This window comes from Haliaeetus leucocephalus, unplaced genomic scaffold (genome assembly GCF_000737465.1).
Source record: "Haliaeetus leucocephalus isolate CR32 unplaced genomic scaffold, Haliaeetus_leucocephalus-4.0 Scaffold151, whole genome shotgun sequence".
NCBI classification, from domain to species: domain Eukaryota; kingdom Metazoa; phylum Chordata; class Aves; order Accipitriformes; family Accipitridae; genus Haliaeetus; species Haliaeetus leucocephalus.
In genome coordinates this window covers 13,716,379-13,732,124 of record NW_010972587.1, presented here as the reverse complement: position 1 = coordinate 13,732,124, position 15,746 = coordinate 13,716,379, and the positions used below count along the sequence as shown (strand labels likewise).

General features: G+C 37.5%; 1 protein-coding gene across 3 annotated transcripts in view; it reads left to right on the top strand.

Moving 5' to 3' along the window:
• CDK17 (cyclin-dependent kinase 17) overlaps positions 1 to 15,746 on the top strand; it is a 92,863-nt gene that overhangs the window by 36,455 nt on the left and 40,662 nt on the right. For 2 of the 3 annotated variants that reach the window (XM_010561904.1, XM_010561905.1), the window contains exon 2: positions 2,216 to 2,364. In XM_010561904.1, coding sequence (XP_010560206.1) covers positions 2,247 to 2,364 — 118 coding nt within the window. In that variant the 5' untranslated portion in view covers positions 2,216 to 2,246. Of the gene's footprint in view, positions 1 to 2,215; positions 2,365 to 6,945; positions 6,985 to 15,746 lie in introns of all 3 variants that reach the window. The other variant, XM_010561907.1, reaches the window with a different exon arrangement.

Here is a 15,746-nt window from a genome sequence, read left to right as displayed (position 1 = left end):
CAAGCCCTAACTTAATTCAGTATCTTAGTAAAAATGGTGCTTCAGCACTCCATGAAACCATCCTTTAACAGGAGAAATTTTGTAACTGTAGTTAGCAAAATGCTTGCTTTTATATTAGCTTGAGATTTAGAATGTCTCTTGGATTTTCTAATCCACGTGTCTGTTAATTTATATGTAATATTCTTCAGCAGCAGATTTTTTTTTTTAATTAAAAAATTGTGTAGGCTTAAATATTTGCAAGATCAAAAGCCAGGAATAGCCTGTTTCCATATAAAGGCATCTGTTTTTTCAGTTACTGCCCAAGTGGAAAATTGGAAAGAAATTGTTGTGCTGTCAGGTAGCATTAGGGCATTACATAGCTAAAAATTGCACATATCCTTTTTGAGAATAATACACATAGGAAGATGCAGGTTTCATGGAACAGTATAGGAGAATTGAGTAAAACCACATATAAAGGATGTGTCCTTCCTTTTTTTTAAAAAAAAAAAAAAACCTAGGTTTTTAGGAGAAACATAGGTCATCGTTTTGGAAAAGTTAAAATAAATGCAGAAATAAAGTAGTTTCAAGTAAGGTCTTTAAAGCAGGTCCTGAACAGGAAGAGTAAATGTTCCCCTTGGAATGTTCGCTGAATGCAGTTTCTTAACAATAAGAATATCCTGCTTTTGAGAGAGAGCGAGCAAAATTATTCATACTAAGGTGGGGCTTTATTGCACATACAACAGTGCATTGCAAGGGCAGTTTTTAAACTGCTACATTAACTGTATCTCCAGCAGATGTATTTTTATTTCCTACATATGTGTACCCAGTGCCTGACTATTTCTGCCTGTAGTAGCTGTGGTTGTCTAAGATGTTATCATGTTTGTAATCTCCCTCTTTCCCCTTGGATGCAGTGATTGTACTGTTCATCTCAGACTTTGGGACTCAAATCCCAAAAGTCATCTTTTATCCATCCTTATGTGTTACTTACTGTCCTGGGCAATCCAGTCTTGTAACAGTTTAGTATATGTAGGCATTCTCCTACCACCAACAAACAATTCAAACTTGTTCCACGGATTTGTTCTCCTTATTATGTAGCATGTAGAGAGTAAGCTATGCAGTTGAAATGTGTATACTTAAAGGGCGGATGTCAACATAAAACTAACCATATTCACAGTCTGTTATGATGTAGATCTTTAGCATACTACTTCTTGAATTTCTCTGTTTAAAGGAGAACATTGAGGAAAAATTGATTTTTTAGAATTTTGTATGTGAATTACACGTTTTGGAGTGCAAAGAGGCTGATGCAGGAAAAAAACATATGAGCACCTCAGACTAAAAAGTATGCTGTGCTTGTGTTTGATACTGCCTATGTGATTCTTGGAGGCTATGAGCAGATGAACAAGATCTTGTGAAATAACATCTAGGGTGAATTGTCCATACGGAGTAACAAAGGACATAATTGTGCTTCTTGTCATATAAGGGCAAACATAAGGCACATTGCAAAGTTCACTTAACATCTTAGGCTTGTGGCAACATGTTTGTCAGGCTGGACCTTTGTTATTATTGCTTGTTTGCTTCCCGCTTTCCATGGAGAAAGTGCCTCCTGCTTTGTTCCCAGTTTAGTCTTACTGCCTGACTGTAGAGAAACGTCCATTCTAGCCATCGTTATCAGGCCCAGGCTCTCTATTTCCCTAGGTGGGATCGGGTTTGAGAATTGCTTTTGTGCTTAAGGCTTTTAGTGTTGTTCCCTTCCTCCTTTTGTGAAAAGGGCAAAATATAGAGAAGTTCAGTAACTTCTCATCCGGAAACAAACGGGTTGAAAGAGAGAGAAGGTTCCAGCCGCTGCCTCCTCCTCAGTGGGTTTGGTGAAAGAAGCTGCGGAGGAGGCAACAGAGTGCATATCATCAAGTTTTCAGATGATTGTTTGTTTTATTATTGGATTGTAAAATCAGTGATCAAATCAGCTGTTTTGTTTTTTTTTTTTAAAAAACAAAGATACTCATTTTCCCTAACAGAAATAAAAAATGCAAAAATGTGTGGGCACCTACCTCTCAAGACATTCTTTTTCAGTCCAGTAGAGGAATCTTGCTTTAAGGATATTGTTCTAAGGATAACTTGCATATTGACTAAATTTTCTGTAAGCCTTCCAGCATTTTTATGTGAGGTAATTAAATTTCGTTTTCTGATGAACTAATTTTTTCTCACTTTTTGCTTTTTAATCTTTTTTTTTTTTCAGGCTTCCTTAAGCCAGACTTAATATTGATAGAATGAAAAAGTTTAAGAGGAGACTTTCCTTAACCTTGCGTGGAAGCCAGACCATTGATGAATCACTGTCTGAGCTAGCAGAACAAATGACAATTGAAGAAAATAGCAGCAAAGATAACGGTAAGCATATCTTTCACTTTCCAGAAAATGTAGGAATTTTGTCAGGTTGCTTTTTATTTCAGTTTTCACAATTGCATGGACTTCCTCACTAACCTTTTCTTTTTGTTTATCTTACATTTGACGACCCCTAGTTCTTTTAACAGGTTGATATGTTCTTACATATTGGTTTGGTTTGCTTTGATAGTGAACTGTTACACAGCTAATTATCCAAAGCTACCTGAGTTGATATTTTAATGTGGTGTGCAGCAAGGTTCATAGATGCTCTTTCAGTAAATAAACCCATTATTGTATGAATTTAGTGGGTCTCACATCAACTTCATATGGCTTCAAATTCAGTTTTTTCTCAAAATCATTATTCAGTAATACAATTGATAGTAATTGCTTAAATATTATAAATAAAACTGTTTACCTTATCATTGGTGATGCAGTGCACTAGTCTGAGAATTCTGTCACCTCTTCATGTCTCTGAATAGTACTTCTCTTCAGCAATGTGAAGGCAACTAGAAACACTCAGGGTAACCAGCTTGCCTGTATATTCTTACACAAGTCTTTGGCTGATCCCATAAACATACTGGCTGCTGTAAAGTCCACATTTCTGATGATACCGCTTTTGAATGCAATTTGCAGTAATAATGACTGGAAGAGATTTTGTTGCTTTGCTCTGTTTCCTGGGCTGCAGCATTTAAGTCATATTTCATCTTCTATGCTGATTAGTGTTATTTCTTGCTCTGCTGTCATCTAAGATTTTTTTCAAGTATCAAGTGATCTGAATCCCCCCTCCCCACCCCACTCCCCTTCACACCAATAAATTATTCTGAATTTTCCCGCTGAAAACTGACAGAGAGGGCTGGGAAACTTGAGCAGAAGTAGATGCAGTGGAATTTGCCCTGCAGACTTCTAAAACCCCATCCAAGATCTGTTGCATACCAAGCTTTTGAAAGTTGAATTTACCTTTGGCAAAACAAAGCTATTCATGTTTTTCATTTTTACCCTTAATCCCTTGTATATTCATTGCTATTGTCCTGTCTTCATCATGGGCCATGCCCAGTAGTTTGGAAAATAATGTTTATTACAACTTCTTATGCGTTGATACAACAGGTCTACTGTGAAACAAGATTTGTAATATTTTTGCACTGATATCTACTAAGTACTTTCTGAGACACTGAGCAGTTGTCCCACATGGTTTCACTTGTATTAGCCTTTGTTACTGATGTATATTTTGTTCAGACCTGTATATACTTGGCAGATTGATTTCATTATGCAAGTAAGTGCTAAGAATATTACTTTTACGCTGGGAAATGAGCATGAAAAATTGTCACCAGCATCAGTGAATGTAGTGAACTGGGTTGCTGAATTGATTCAGTTGAAAGCTGGATCCAGGAAGAATAAAAAGATTTTACTCTAAACTGGACCATGTTGTGGGTGCCACTTCAAGGGACAGAGGACACAATAACTTGTTTCTAGAAGCATAAGCTTATGCCATCTTAAACCATGTATGAATCTATTTGCAGTTTGTAATATTTATCTTGAGAATTAATCTCAAACAGCAATACTTAGATGTCTTCTGCATGTTTGTCACCAAACTTTGACAAACATAACTTCTCAGTAGATATTTAAAGTGATAAAAATACAATTCAAGAAAATGTTTCTAATTACAAATTCATTATTTAGCCTTTAGTGCTCCTTTTATTTTGCTTTCCACGTTATTTCATTGGCCAAAAGGAAGCTTATATGCTAATATTGTGTGATACAATACATGCTATGCTTACAACTGGAAAATGTCGTTAATGCCTTAGTAGAGTATCTTTGGATACACTGAAGCATTGTTGATCCTCTTGAAGGGAGGAAGAATAATAAATATAAATTGTACTTTTGCTATGCATAATCTTTAACTCATCATCTTCTGTAATTTTAAAAAGTTTTACTGACATTTGCTTCCTTTTTTCTCTTAGTTCTAGAATGCAGATATTAGTCTCTGTCCTATCTTTGATCTTGCAGAGATGAACAGGTTACTACTTTGTGGATTTTTGTTTTCCTTTGTTTTTCCTTTCCTTTCCAACCCTACTTTTCTTAGAAAGTAGAATTGGAAAATGCTTGCTACACCAGCTAGTCCTGCTTTTCTAAACGGAGCTCTAACTTTCCCACAGATCATGATATTTTGGAAGGAGTATTTTTCACACAGACCGTAGGAATCGGGATTTGGGCAACAACAATTGCTGGAAAAAGCAGTCAGGAAGCACGATCCCTATTTTGGTGAAAGACAGTTTGGTAGAGAACATAGCCTGGAAAAAAAATCCTTCCATGGACGTTATTTTAAAAAATTTCTTACAGACAAGTGCTTAAATGAGAAAGGTTTGCCTCGGCCTCTTACAAAATCAGAGGCTAAGAAGCCTGTACTAACTGGAAATATCCACCTGGGACACATGAGAGGGTGTAGTCTCTTGAAGAATAGTTTATAAAGTGATAGCTGCATTAAGATCTTGAAAGTGCGTCTTTTACTGCGATGGTGCTGATCTCAGAAGGCAGGAGTAACCATCTCCCTAGTTTTGCTTTTAAGAAGAATAAACAGCTCCTTTACCCTGTGGAACAGAGAAGCACAGATGTGCCCAGTTTGTAGGCTTTGGATCTGTTCTTAAAGGAACTTAAAAGCACAGTCTAGTAAATCAAAGGCAAGCCAGTATCTTGATCTACAGAGAATCAAAGTCAGGGATACGGTCAGTCTTCAGAAAGTGGTTCTTACGTGATTTATTTTCAACCATTATTACATCATGAACTTGAGAGAGTCGAAGGGCATTGCAACTGTTCTTCTCACACCAGAAGGCAAGGATAGACCCTGGACACTGAAGGCCTTTACAGCAGAATTTTATTCCGATGTTGTTGTCCAACTTTGTTTTGTTTTATTTTTTTCTTCCTGGCAAATCAACCGTCTTGTCTCCTGTCATTCCATTCTGATGGCTGGGTTCACTGAAGGATATAATTTTATACACGCTAGCTTTTTTACTTTCTGGAAAATGACTGTATTACTGGGCTGGAGAGGCTGGAGAGGCTACATCTGTAGAAAACTACATCTGTGGCTGACCTAGGATCCATGCTCATCTCTATCTGATTTTCACAGACATGTCCTGTAAAATCTTTATAATAAAGTTCCAGTTCAGCACTGTGATTCCAGATGTACGTCACATGTACATAGTACCAGGAACCTTTCCTCATGGTCACCCTTTTGCAATAACCTGTCTTGTTCAGCCCCCGCCAAATGTTTCTCTCCCAGAACAGTTGCCTCTGATTTCAAATAACCACTGCTCCTCTCCAGAGACCCACCTTGTCGCTAGCTCCAGCTTTGAGTGGGTTATTTGAAGATTTAAAGAACACTACTCCTAAGCAGAACAAATTGTCCTGTTTGTAGTTCACAGACATAAAAATAGATATATAACTTTTGATTTCTTTGCAGTGCATTGATACCACTGAATCAGCTAACCTTTTGTATGCAATCTCATTTCATATACAGCCTCCCTTATTGCGTGATGTCAGTACAATCTCAGTATGCAGCACTCATCCATCAGCAGCAAAATGGGATTAGCAGGGATCAACCCATATTGTTCGATGCAGTAGCACAGAGCTATTGCACTGAATGTAGAATAACAGACAGTTTTGGTTTTGGTTTTGGTTTTTTTGGAACACCATCAAATTATTTAGTGACCAGAAACCTATATGTAATTAAATTTGCCTTAAAAATTATGTTCGTCGTAATTGGCTTCTGGGTGAGGAAGCATCGCCAAACATAACGCCAGATGCATAAACCATAAAAATAGAGGGACCAGTGAAATGCCTAATATACATCTGAAGCCTTATGAACTGTGGACTGTATGAAGTATACTTTGGGCTATTCTTTTATCTAAGTACAGAAGCTTTTCATGGTCTCTAATGTTTCAACATAGAAAACCAATTAGTTGGATTTGTTGTTTCTTTTTCATTCTGTCTTGGTTCAAGCACACTAACAACGTGCCAGCTCGCTTTTTTAATTCTAGGTTCTACCTTAATATATGTATTCAGATTAATATTAAAAACACTAAATGGTAATTTCTAGCAGTTGACAACTAAATTTGCTCCTGAAATTTTTCCTTGCCATTGACATACTAATGAAATTTGGCTAGAAGTAACATCCAAATCATGCATATTTAAAGCCCAATTAACTGTAAAATTTATGCAAATACTTGAAATACGTATGAATATGCTCTCTAATGAAAGCGAAAAATGTGGCCTTATTGTCTAATATTATGACATTATCACAAACCCCAAGCATGCTTTTAAGAATAATTTCAAGATATCTTCAAAAATATGTCCACAGCTCTTGCATTAATATATTAAGTAACTTGGAAAGCCATTCTATGTTGCCAGTTTTTATTTTTATATATAGATATATACACATATACGTACTAAACCAAAACAAGTGAGGTTCTTATAGAAATGGCTTCATGAATTTCTAGAATAATATTTATCTTCATTTGGTCTGTTTTAGCTCAGCGATATGATCATAGGATCCAGTCTCACAAACACTTGCATGATTTTTTTGTAATTTTACAGGTGTGAGTAATAATGGAAGGATCAGCTACAGTAAAGTGCGTAAGTGTTTTTTAGGTTTAAGGCCTTAATGACTAGTTAATACTCTGATAAGAGGAATGAATGTTTATAAAAATTGACACCTTGCAATACTGTCTCAGAACATCCAAATGTCTTTGTAGTTGTAGTCATTTCATATCATCTTCAGTACAGCTGAGAAACTCCCATTCCATCTGCTATGTGTGATTCCTTGAGTATGGAAGGAAAACAGTGTGTTGCAACATATTTTCAAGACAATGTTCTTGAATTGAAAATATGAGCACAGAAATACTTACTAGTAATAAATCAATAAAACTTCTCTGTTGATTTTGAAGGAAACTATCAATATAAAAATATGGGGGTGGGAGAAGAATAGAATGCCCAGAAGCGCTAGAGCTCATTCTACAGCTACAGATTAATGCAAATAACTGGCAGTTGTCACAGTTAAATATTGAACCCTGTACTGTCCCTTACACCGTACTGACGATGTTTTTATTATAGTCTGTATGTACACTTCTGTGCTGTGGCATACATCAATTTTTGTTACTACTGTTCAGTATAGTTTCTCCATCCCACATAAACTGCACGACATAAGTGTTCTTTCTTCCCTTCTGTTTTAATTTGCTTCTTCCCACAAAACCTGGAGGCTCTATTCGTGTGTGGAAGTGCTTATAAAGTGAAATGAGCATGAAAATTCAGTGCCTGAAAGCATGCTGCAGAGACCCGTAGTCTCTCATAAGTTCGCTCATAAGTGTTTTCCTTCTCAAGCAGAATGCAGGTTTAGCAGGAGAACATGATGCTTAGATGCAGAAGTGGACTCTCTAAATACACCGAATTTCTGCTAGCATAGACTTACTGATGGATATGTAGAGATTTCTTCTCAAATGGCATGCAGATGGACTTGTTAAGTACAGAAAAGTAAAATACACGTAACTAGCCAACACACAGTTATTTCTGAAAGTAGGGCAAAAAGGAGCCATATCCTCTGTTTCCTGATTTGGTTGGCAGTGTTGCCTCACAGATGTTTGCGTTGGGAGCTACAGGGTAGTTGTGTGTGGGGATGCAAGGATGGAGGCCAGGGATACTTGTATCTTGGCTACGACACTGACTCATATTGATTTAAATTGTACCTGAAAGAGTGTTCTGAAGGATTTAGTGTAGTGTGATGCCTTCTGCAGTTATGCTTTTTAAAGGGAAGATTAGTAACTGGTGATGGTGTGTCTTGCATATGTGATTGGAGGTATGGGACTGCCATGCTTATGTTCCAATACATGTTCTGATGACCAAAAGTACTATCTTGAGAATTATCTTTTAAACAGTATGAAATACATAAATCTCAAAGGCAGGTTTTTGGCTTTGAATATATTTCATTTAATTGTGATCTTCTTTGTCTTCATACCTAGACTGAAGGCAAAACCTCATGGTATGTGAAGTCAACTTTGAAATGCCTTTTTGTAGTGTTTTGTACGTGTCTTGATCTCATTTTTTGCCTTGTGTATTATCTCTTGGTTTTGTAGTTTAAGCAGACTCTTCGGAAAAATTTCTGTCCTTTTTGCCCCAAATTTAAAAAAGAAACAAAACACTTTACAGGACATTACAGTGCCATTTTAATCATTGAGATACTTCATTTCTGGCATAAACTTGAAGGCTGTGTTTCTTTAGGTTTCTGTCAGCATATTTCTTCAAACGTGCTACCAATATTTTTTGCCCTATGTCTTCCAAGTGAAGAATGTTTGGTCTGGACATGACTGCTGTACTGAAATGGATTAATTTTGAGCAATGGGAGGAATCCCTTGAGGTTCTGCGAAGCTTTTAATATTGTAATAGTCAATAGTATGAAGGTTTCATCTTATTATTTAATGAATGAATACAGTTTTAAGTGGTATTAAGTGGTTGCTCTGTTTTTACAATGACTTAATGTTTTCCTGCGTATCACATAATGGAGTCCAAGGAAGCAACCCCATAAAATAGTGTATAAATATACAGAATTTTATACAGTGCTCCTCATGCAGCTCCCTGAGAGTACAGATACAGCAAACATGTAGCTGCTTTGGGTTATTCTTCTGTGGGAGCTATCACCTGCAATCAACTAATTTTACTGAGTGGGTCTGACAGCCTTACAGCAGTGTAATAAATATTGTACAGTGCAGCATACCAGCTCGTAAGATGTCAGAAATTCACCTGCTTACATTCTACAATTTCTGAAGAAATAAAGGGCTTCTTGACAACAGCGTCTTCAGGAAAGCAGTTTGTTCAAACTATTTTGTATTGCAAGTCCAAAAAAACCCAGCCTTTATTGCCAATAGACATGTAAAAATTGTGTAGTCATTAATAGAGCATACATTCAGATTAGTTAAATGAATTTGTAGTAGATAATGCCAAAATATGATTAAGCTATACGACAGTAGCATTTGAGACAGTCGATACTAATAATTTTAAAAGGTTATCATGATGCATCGCAAGCTTCATGAATGCAAGGCAGTTTAGGGAATGAATATTTAGTTTCACGTATGTAGAGTTCTGACACTTGCCCATTCTCTATCAAAATGGAAAAGAAAAAACCCACCAACCAACCTTGGAATTTTTCTGGAGCAAGGGTGAGGTCAAGGTGGGTGGAAAAGAAACTGCGTAGAGTCCTGCCCTATAAAAAAGGGTAGCTGATTCTCAGGACATTTAGTGAGATTTTGTTCCAGTTGAGCCAGTCCAAAGTCAAGCTGCAGCTAGAAGTGGCAAGTGAGGTTCTGCCTCCACCCTTCTGTCAGCACCCGCGCTCTGCGTGCACTGTGATGATCTAGTTCAAAAACCTAAATCAAAATTACACTTCTTTTTTGGTGGGGGAGGACCTTGAGCCACCTTTTTGGTAGCAGCGGTGAATTGTGGCAGGCTTGCTGTCACACAAAAGTTCATCCATACTTAGAACATGGAGCATGCCTCGGTTCAATCCCCACTATGTACCCAAATCAGAGATCATAAATGTCTCCAATATCTGTCTTATTTTGATTAGAAAAAATTCCTCTTGTGTACCTTATTTGTGGGAAATTAAAATACATATTTATGATGTGGTTTCCATGTCCAGAATCGATAGTGATTACTAAATAATACATTTTCTTGCAGATTTATTCAGCTCTATCAGAGATGCTTGATTTAAGGGAGAATGTCACCATGTATGACAGGTGATTTTGATTCTTTATTAAAGCTAGCTGAAGCAAATTCCATTCCAAAATTTAGGCAGTGAAATCTGAAAGCCGGCTTGGTCTTTTTGTCACGTAATAGAGATACTCGTGGGACATAAAAAAAGAAAAAGAGGTACTTGAATATGTGGTATTATATATTCATAAAATGTGTTTTAAAATGCATTTACACTCCTAATGAAAACACTTTCTTTAATCCACCAGCTGACTGACATGTGACAGTATGTCAGTTGCTAAGGCCTTGTATAGACATGCCAGGCAATTCTGCAGGCTCTCTGGAGCTCAGATTAAGTAAATCCAGTTAAGTAAATCCAGCACAGGAAAAGAAAGTGGTGGTGTGGCTCTTTGTTAAGATAGATGGACAAGGAAAAGAAACATTGGGGATTTATTGAAAAATTACTTAACTTGGGAGTAATTTCAGGTCAGAGTTTATGATTAATTTAAATTGCAGTTAAAGGAAAAAGTGGAGACCTCTTTATAAGCTCATAAAATAGTTGGTTTTAACTAATTCCACAGACAAGCTTCGTGGTTATATACACTATTGTTCTACTTGACTCTGGCAGTTCTCATAATTATGAAATAAAAAAAATCAGTTCCACTTATGTTCAAGTATAAATTTCTGTCACTTCACAATTGAAAGATTTCAGCAGCTCATTTGAGTTATTTTCTGTTGTTGTATGTTTGTTAGCATTGGTGTTGGCATTATTTCAAACTTATCAAAGCAGTGGTACCTTACTGGGTACTGTATTTTCGTAAAATATATGTGTGTATTCTAAAACAGATCAGGAACATAGTCTAGCAACTCTAACATTATTAGCCAGGCTGGCTGCATTTTAAACAGTATTTTCTTTGAATAGTGCTGTTGTAGTTATTTTGCAGTATGCCAATAATAACGGAAGTTGGAATGGTAGGATGCGAGAAATGCAAGAAAATGATCCAAATTAAATAAAACGGCAGCTCAGCGTTTGCCAAACTTGAAAATCAAGTAATACAACAGTGCACAGTCACCATGCGTTGCCCAATTTTAAACCTTGCTGAAGATGCACACTTAAGCAAGATAACATGGATGTGGCATTAAAAAAAAAGTATGTGTGTATATTATATGTGTGTGTGTTTGTGTGTATCTATATTTATATATAAAATTTTTAAAAAGCAGGACACATTCATATTTCAATAAGTGTTCAGAGGCATTGAAAAGAAAACCATGTGTTCATCCTGTACACCAGTATAATATTTATAAACATTCTCATTCAGAATGTTTGGCTTGTAACTTCTTTCACATTTAAAGACTAGATTTGCGTGATAGCTTAGGTTGCATAAGAAATGTAAGAATTGAAATGACATTCCTTGAAAGATGAGTCAAAGATGAAGTTATTTTCTAGCCAAAACAAGAAGAGAATATAATAACAACTGACCAAATACAATTGAAAAAGAACCACTGAGAAGTCTCTCTTTCGGCTGGCTTTCTGTATTTGTAAATTTTATCAGTTTGGAATTACAGATTATAGAGCAGGGTGAGGAAAGAGAGCTAGAGATAAATAATTAATAAGGCCCTTGCTGGAATGTTGTGCCAGCATGAGCCAACATGAGCAAACTGCCCAGGTGCTGCAGAAATCTTGCGCCGTAAGGACAGCTGGAGTTGTGCCTGTCTGTTCTCCAGTCTCTCGAGGATGACATTTGAGGGCAGGTCTAAGATTAGAGCCCAAAATATAACGCTGTTTCCCCAGAGTACCGTACCGGTTTCTAGTTCAGAGACTTCATGAACTAGGCAAGTCTCTGCACGGTTAGCAACCCGGAGCAGATTTCTTGTTCAGTCTCCCTTGAGTCTTGCAAGCGTCTGATCATCGCGTAACATCCTGTGGCGAGGAGTTTCCACAGGCGGCGTGGTGTGAAGAACCGATTCCGTGTGCCGCATGCAGCCTGCCACGGCTGGCTTTTTAGTGAACAACTCGCTTTTGTGCTGGGGGGGGGGGCGGGGGGGGGTGCTGCTGATTCCTGGGTGCCCTCTTCAGCCCTCCTGCAAGGCGGTGGGTTGTATCATACTTCTGCAGTTTTCATCTAGTTGAGAGAGGAAGACCAGAACTGTGCGTGATATTCAAAATGCAGCAGATCCATCCACTTGCAGAGTGGCACAGTGATTTTTCTGGTGGTTTTCTACTCCCCTCTTAACTTCTATCATTTATTTTGGCTGTGGCTGAATATTAAACCAATAGCACCATGAAAATACCTACTGTGGTACTGGAAACACCTCCATCATGTCAGCTAAGCCTTTGAGCGGTTACTGGGTTATATTTACCAAGTACAGCGACACTAACGTAAGGAATGTTTGTGAGTTTTATATAGGGAAACATTTTTTTTAGAGACAAACCAAACCTATAATCAAAGAGATAAAATTATAAGAAGCAGTTTATAGATGTTTGTAGTAAAGGCATTTAACTTTTACAGTTTTGACTCATCTTATTCAAGACCAAGCAGTTGCACTAAATTCACATCTTAAAAACTGCAGCGTTACCCTTTAAATGTAGTGATTCAACATATTAATAACCCTGAAAAAAAATGAATTCATGTGAATTAAATGAAATTGTAACTTAGGAAGAATTACTGGGACCTCTTTGGACAGAGGGAGTTAAATACTTTTTTTAAAAGCACTTTCTTTAAATCTTGTATCTCATAAATGCACAAAAATAATAATAAACAGTCTTGTAAATTCATTTCCAGCAAGACTTTGCTTGCTTTTCAATATTTGTTCCAGCTTTTAGCCGTTACTGTCACGTTTGCAGGGAGGAGGCAGCACACAGTGCAGAATTCATGTGAATGTTTCTTTAAAAGTTTCTAGCATACAACAATGTGAACTTAACTGTATCTAACAACAATACTTTTCCAGACCATAAGCCTGTATGTTATACTATCATAAAATGCCATATGATCCCTCTTTTCTAAATTAATGTGTACTAGGATTCTAAAAAACATTTGTAAGTATTAATACTTCTCTCAGTCAGAAGTATACTAGTAATCTGAGAGTTTTTGTAACCTTCATTTTATTGTCGGTAGTTATGCCTGTCCTACTAGATGACCTAAATTATTGTTGCTAAATTTTATAATGGGCTCCATAATTTAGAACAATACTTGTGACGATACGGGAAGGTAATAGTTGCCTATGATGGCAAAAGTTATTTCTGTATAATTGTATCTTACTATGTCAACCGTTTGTCTTTCATTTTTATATAAATTTGCTGTTTGCTTATTAATGTGATCTGTGTTTACCCTTATATTTGAGCTGCACTTTTCATATGTTGGGATATTTTAGGAATTTTCTTTTACACTGTAAAATATGTGCAAACCTACCAGTGCCATGAGGAAAACAGATTTTTTTAAACAATCATCTCTGTTCATCACACTGTCACATTAGTCATGAACATAAAACTCAATCTCTCCTTAGTGTATTCATGAACTCAGGCCTTCTTTACACACTCCACAGCTCACGGAGGCAGATTAGTTTTATCGCGAGTAGACAAAAGCCATAACATACAAGGGAGATGATCAGCTCTGTGCCCTGTGAATGCAGCTGTAGTCCGCATGTGTGCCTACGCTCCAGCGTGGTTAATGGTACCGGCATCCTCAGCGGCCGCGGATGTATGGAGGTGGGTATGGGTGGCCGCGGCGTGTACTGTCACGCTCGCGGGCAGAGTTCTGCTTCCAGCCGTGTGGCCCTGTCCCGTCACTCTGCTGCCTTTGGTGCTTCTCGACCTTTGTTGAGATGTACCCTGGCATCTTCAGTTTCTCATTAGGATGAGGAAAGTAATGTTTATTTTGATGCAGAATTTGCACGCGCTCGAGAGACCTCTCTTACCATGGAGAGATGCATTTTCAGTTACCAAGCATCAGTCTGTCTCAGCACTTTGCTCAGGGTTCAAGTTACCCTCCAAAGTGTAAGGCTGTTGACGCTAGTGGCAGAGCTAAAAAAAAACGTTTGAGTGATCTTTAGCAGTGTATTTCCGTATTAACAACAACAAAAAAAATCTGAGAACTTTCTTCCTAGCTTTATTATTAGGGCTTTAAAACAAAACAAAACAAAAAACTGAGGGGCTTTTGCTTTGCTGTGTAGCAGGGCCTGGTCAAAGGGAGGAGAGTTTTACTTCCCAGACTTTCCCAGAAAAAACATCTCTTTGAGTTGGCTCTCTTCTTTCATAAAAAACTTAGTTTTAGAAACGATTAAAATGCAGTAGAATTACATGTTTAATATATATTATTTATTGCTTATATATGGAATACAAATGAAGTAGTAACTTTAAAATTATGCAAACTAGCCACTAAAACCCACCAGGCATCATAGTTATAACAGGTGATGACTGTCTCAACAGAACAAACTATGTACTCATCGGGTGTTTGGATTTTCAGTGCTACCATTCATTTGTTCAGCACTGCGTGTAAACTCAGCGTGATGTCTGTAGTCTAGAAACTAGATCAAATCGAAGATTAGTAAGAAAGTTGGAAAGCAAAAAGCAGATTTTAATATATAAAAAACAAAAGCAGTAGTTGTGCTGTATGTGAACCTGTTTCCTGTCATGTGGAAGTAGTAATAGATTCTATGCAAAAATTGATGAGGAATTTGCTGCCTGCTGCCCTAGGATAAATCTGCTGTTGAAGGCACACAACAAGGAAGCTGATACCACCCTTAAATCAAAAGGGTTGATGCAATGTATTAGAAACAGAAATAAGGATTTGGGACAGAGGTGTGCAGAGTTTTGAAAGTGAAGACGCTGATCGTACTTCATGAACATTATACACAGACGTATGGTGTATTTTTCCTTATGTTCACCCGTATTGAAGCTGCATTTATGAAGGATGCTAACTAAAAGATGCAGGCAGGTTCGTGACAGTGCTGATGTGTCCTTTCAAATACTGTTTTCTGCCTGAAGCGTTGGGGTTTTTTGGCTTTTTTTTTTTTTTTTCCTGCAGCAGCTGAGTTAAAGAGGTTTTTTGTCTTACTGTATTATGTTTAAAAAATAATTATGCAAGAAATTTTTGCATATAAAGTCACTGGCCTGTCCTTGGGTAGTTCTGTCAGACCAATCATAACAATATATCCAAAAGGGTTTGGTACATGTGGGGATGGAGGGGGGTTCCCTTCAGGATCCTGCTTTCCTTAGCTTATTAGGTATTTTTTGCTGTTTTTTTCCTTCACCATGGAAATTCTGCTTTTCATAAAAACAAGTTTTCCTAGCTATGTTATGCTTCTTATCTTATTTTGGAAGGGAAGGCAAGATTTTGGGGTCCCTGCATGTGAGAATATAAGTCGGGGTGATGAAGTAGCATCCCGAGTGCTCCCTGTCCCAGCAGGCGTGAGTGAAGCTCTGAGTGGGTCCAGCTGCCTTACGCCCTGGGACCAGTGGCTCCAGGAACACTCGGGAGGTGCCGCTCGGTTCAGTAGCACTCGCACTGCAGTTGCTCAGTGCGTGGTTGCTGCCATTTCTGTCTTCCAAATAACACCAAACAACACGTATCTGTAGCGGTAGTAAGAATCAAATGATAGAAAAATAAAATTACTTGACTCTAAAGTGTTCTGGCACATCCTCTGGGTACTTCTTCTGTAGT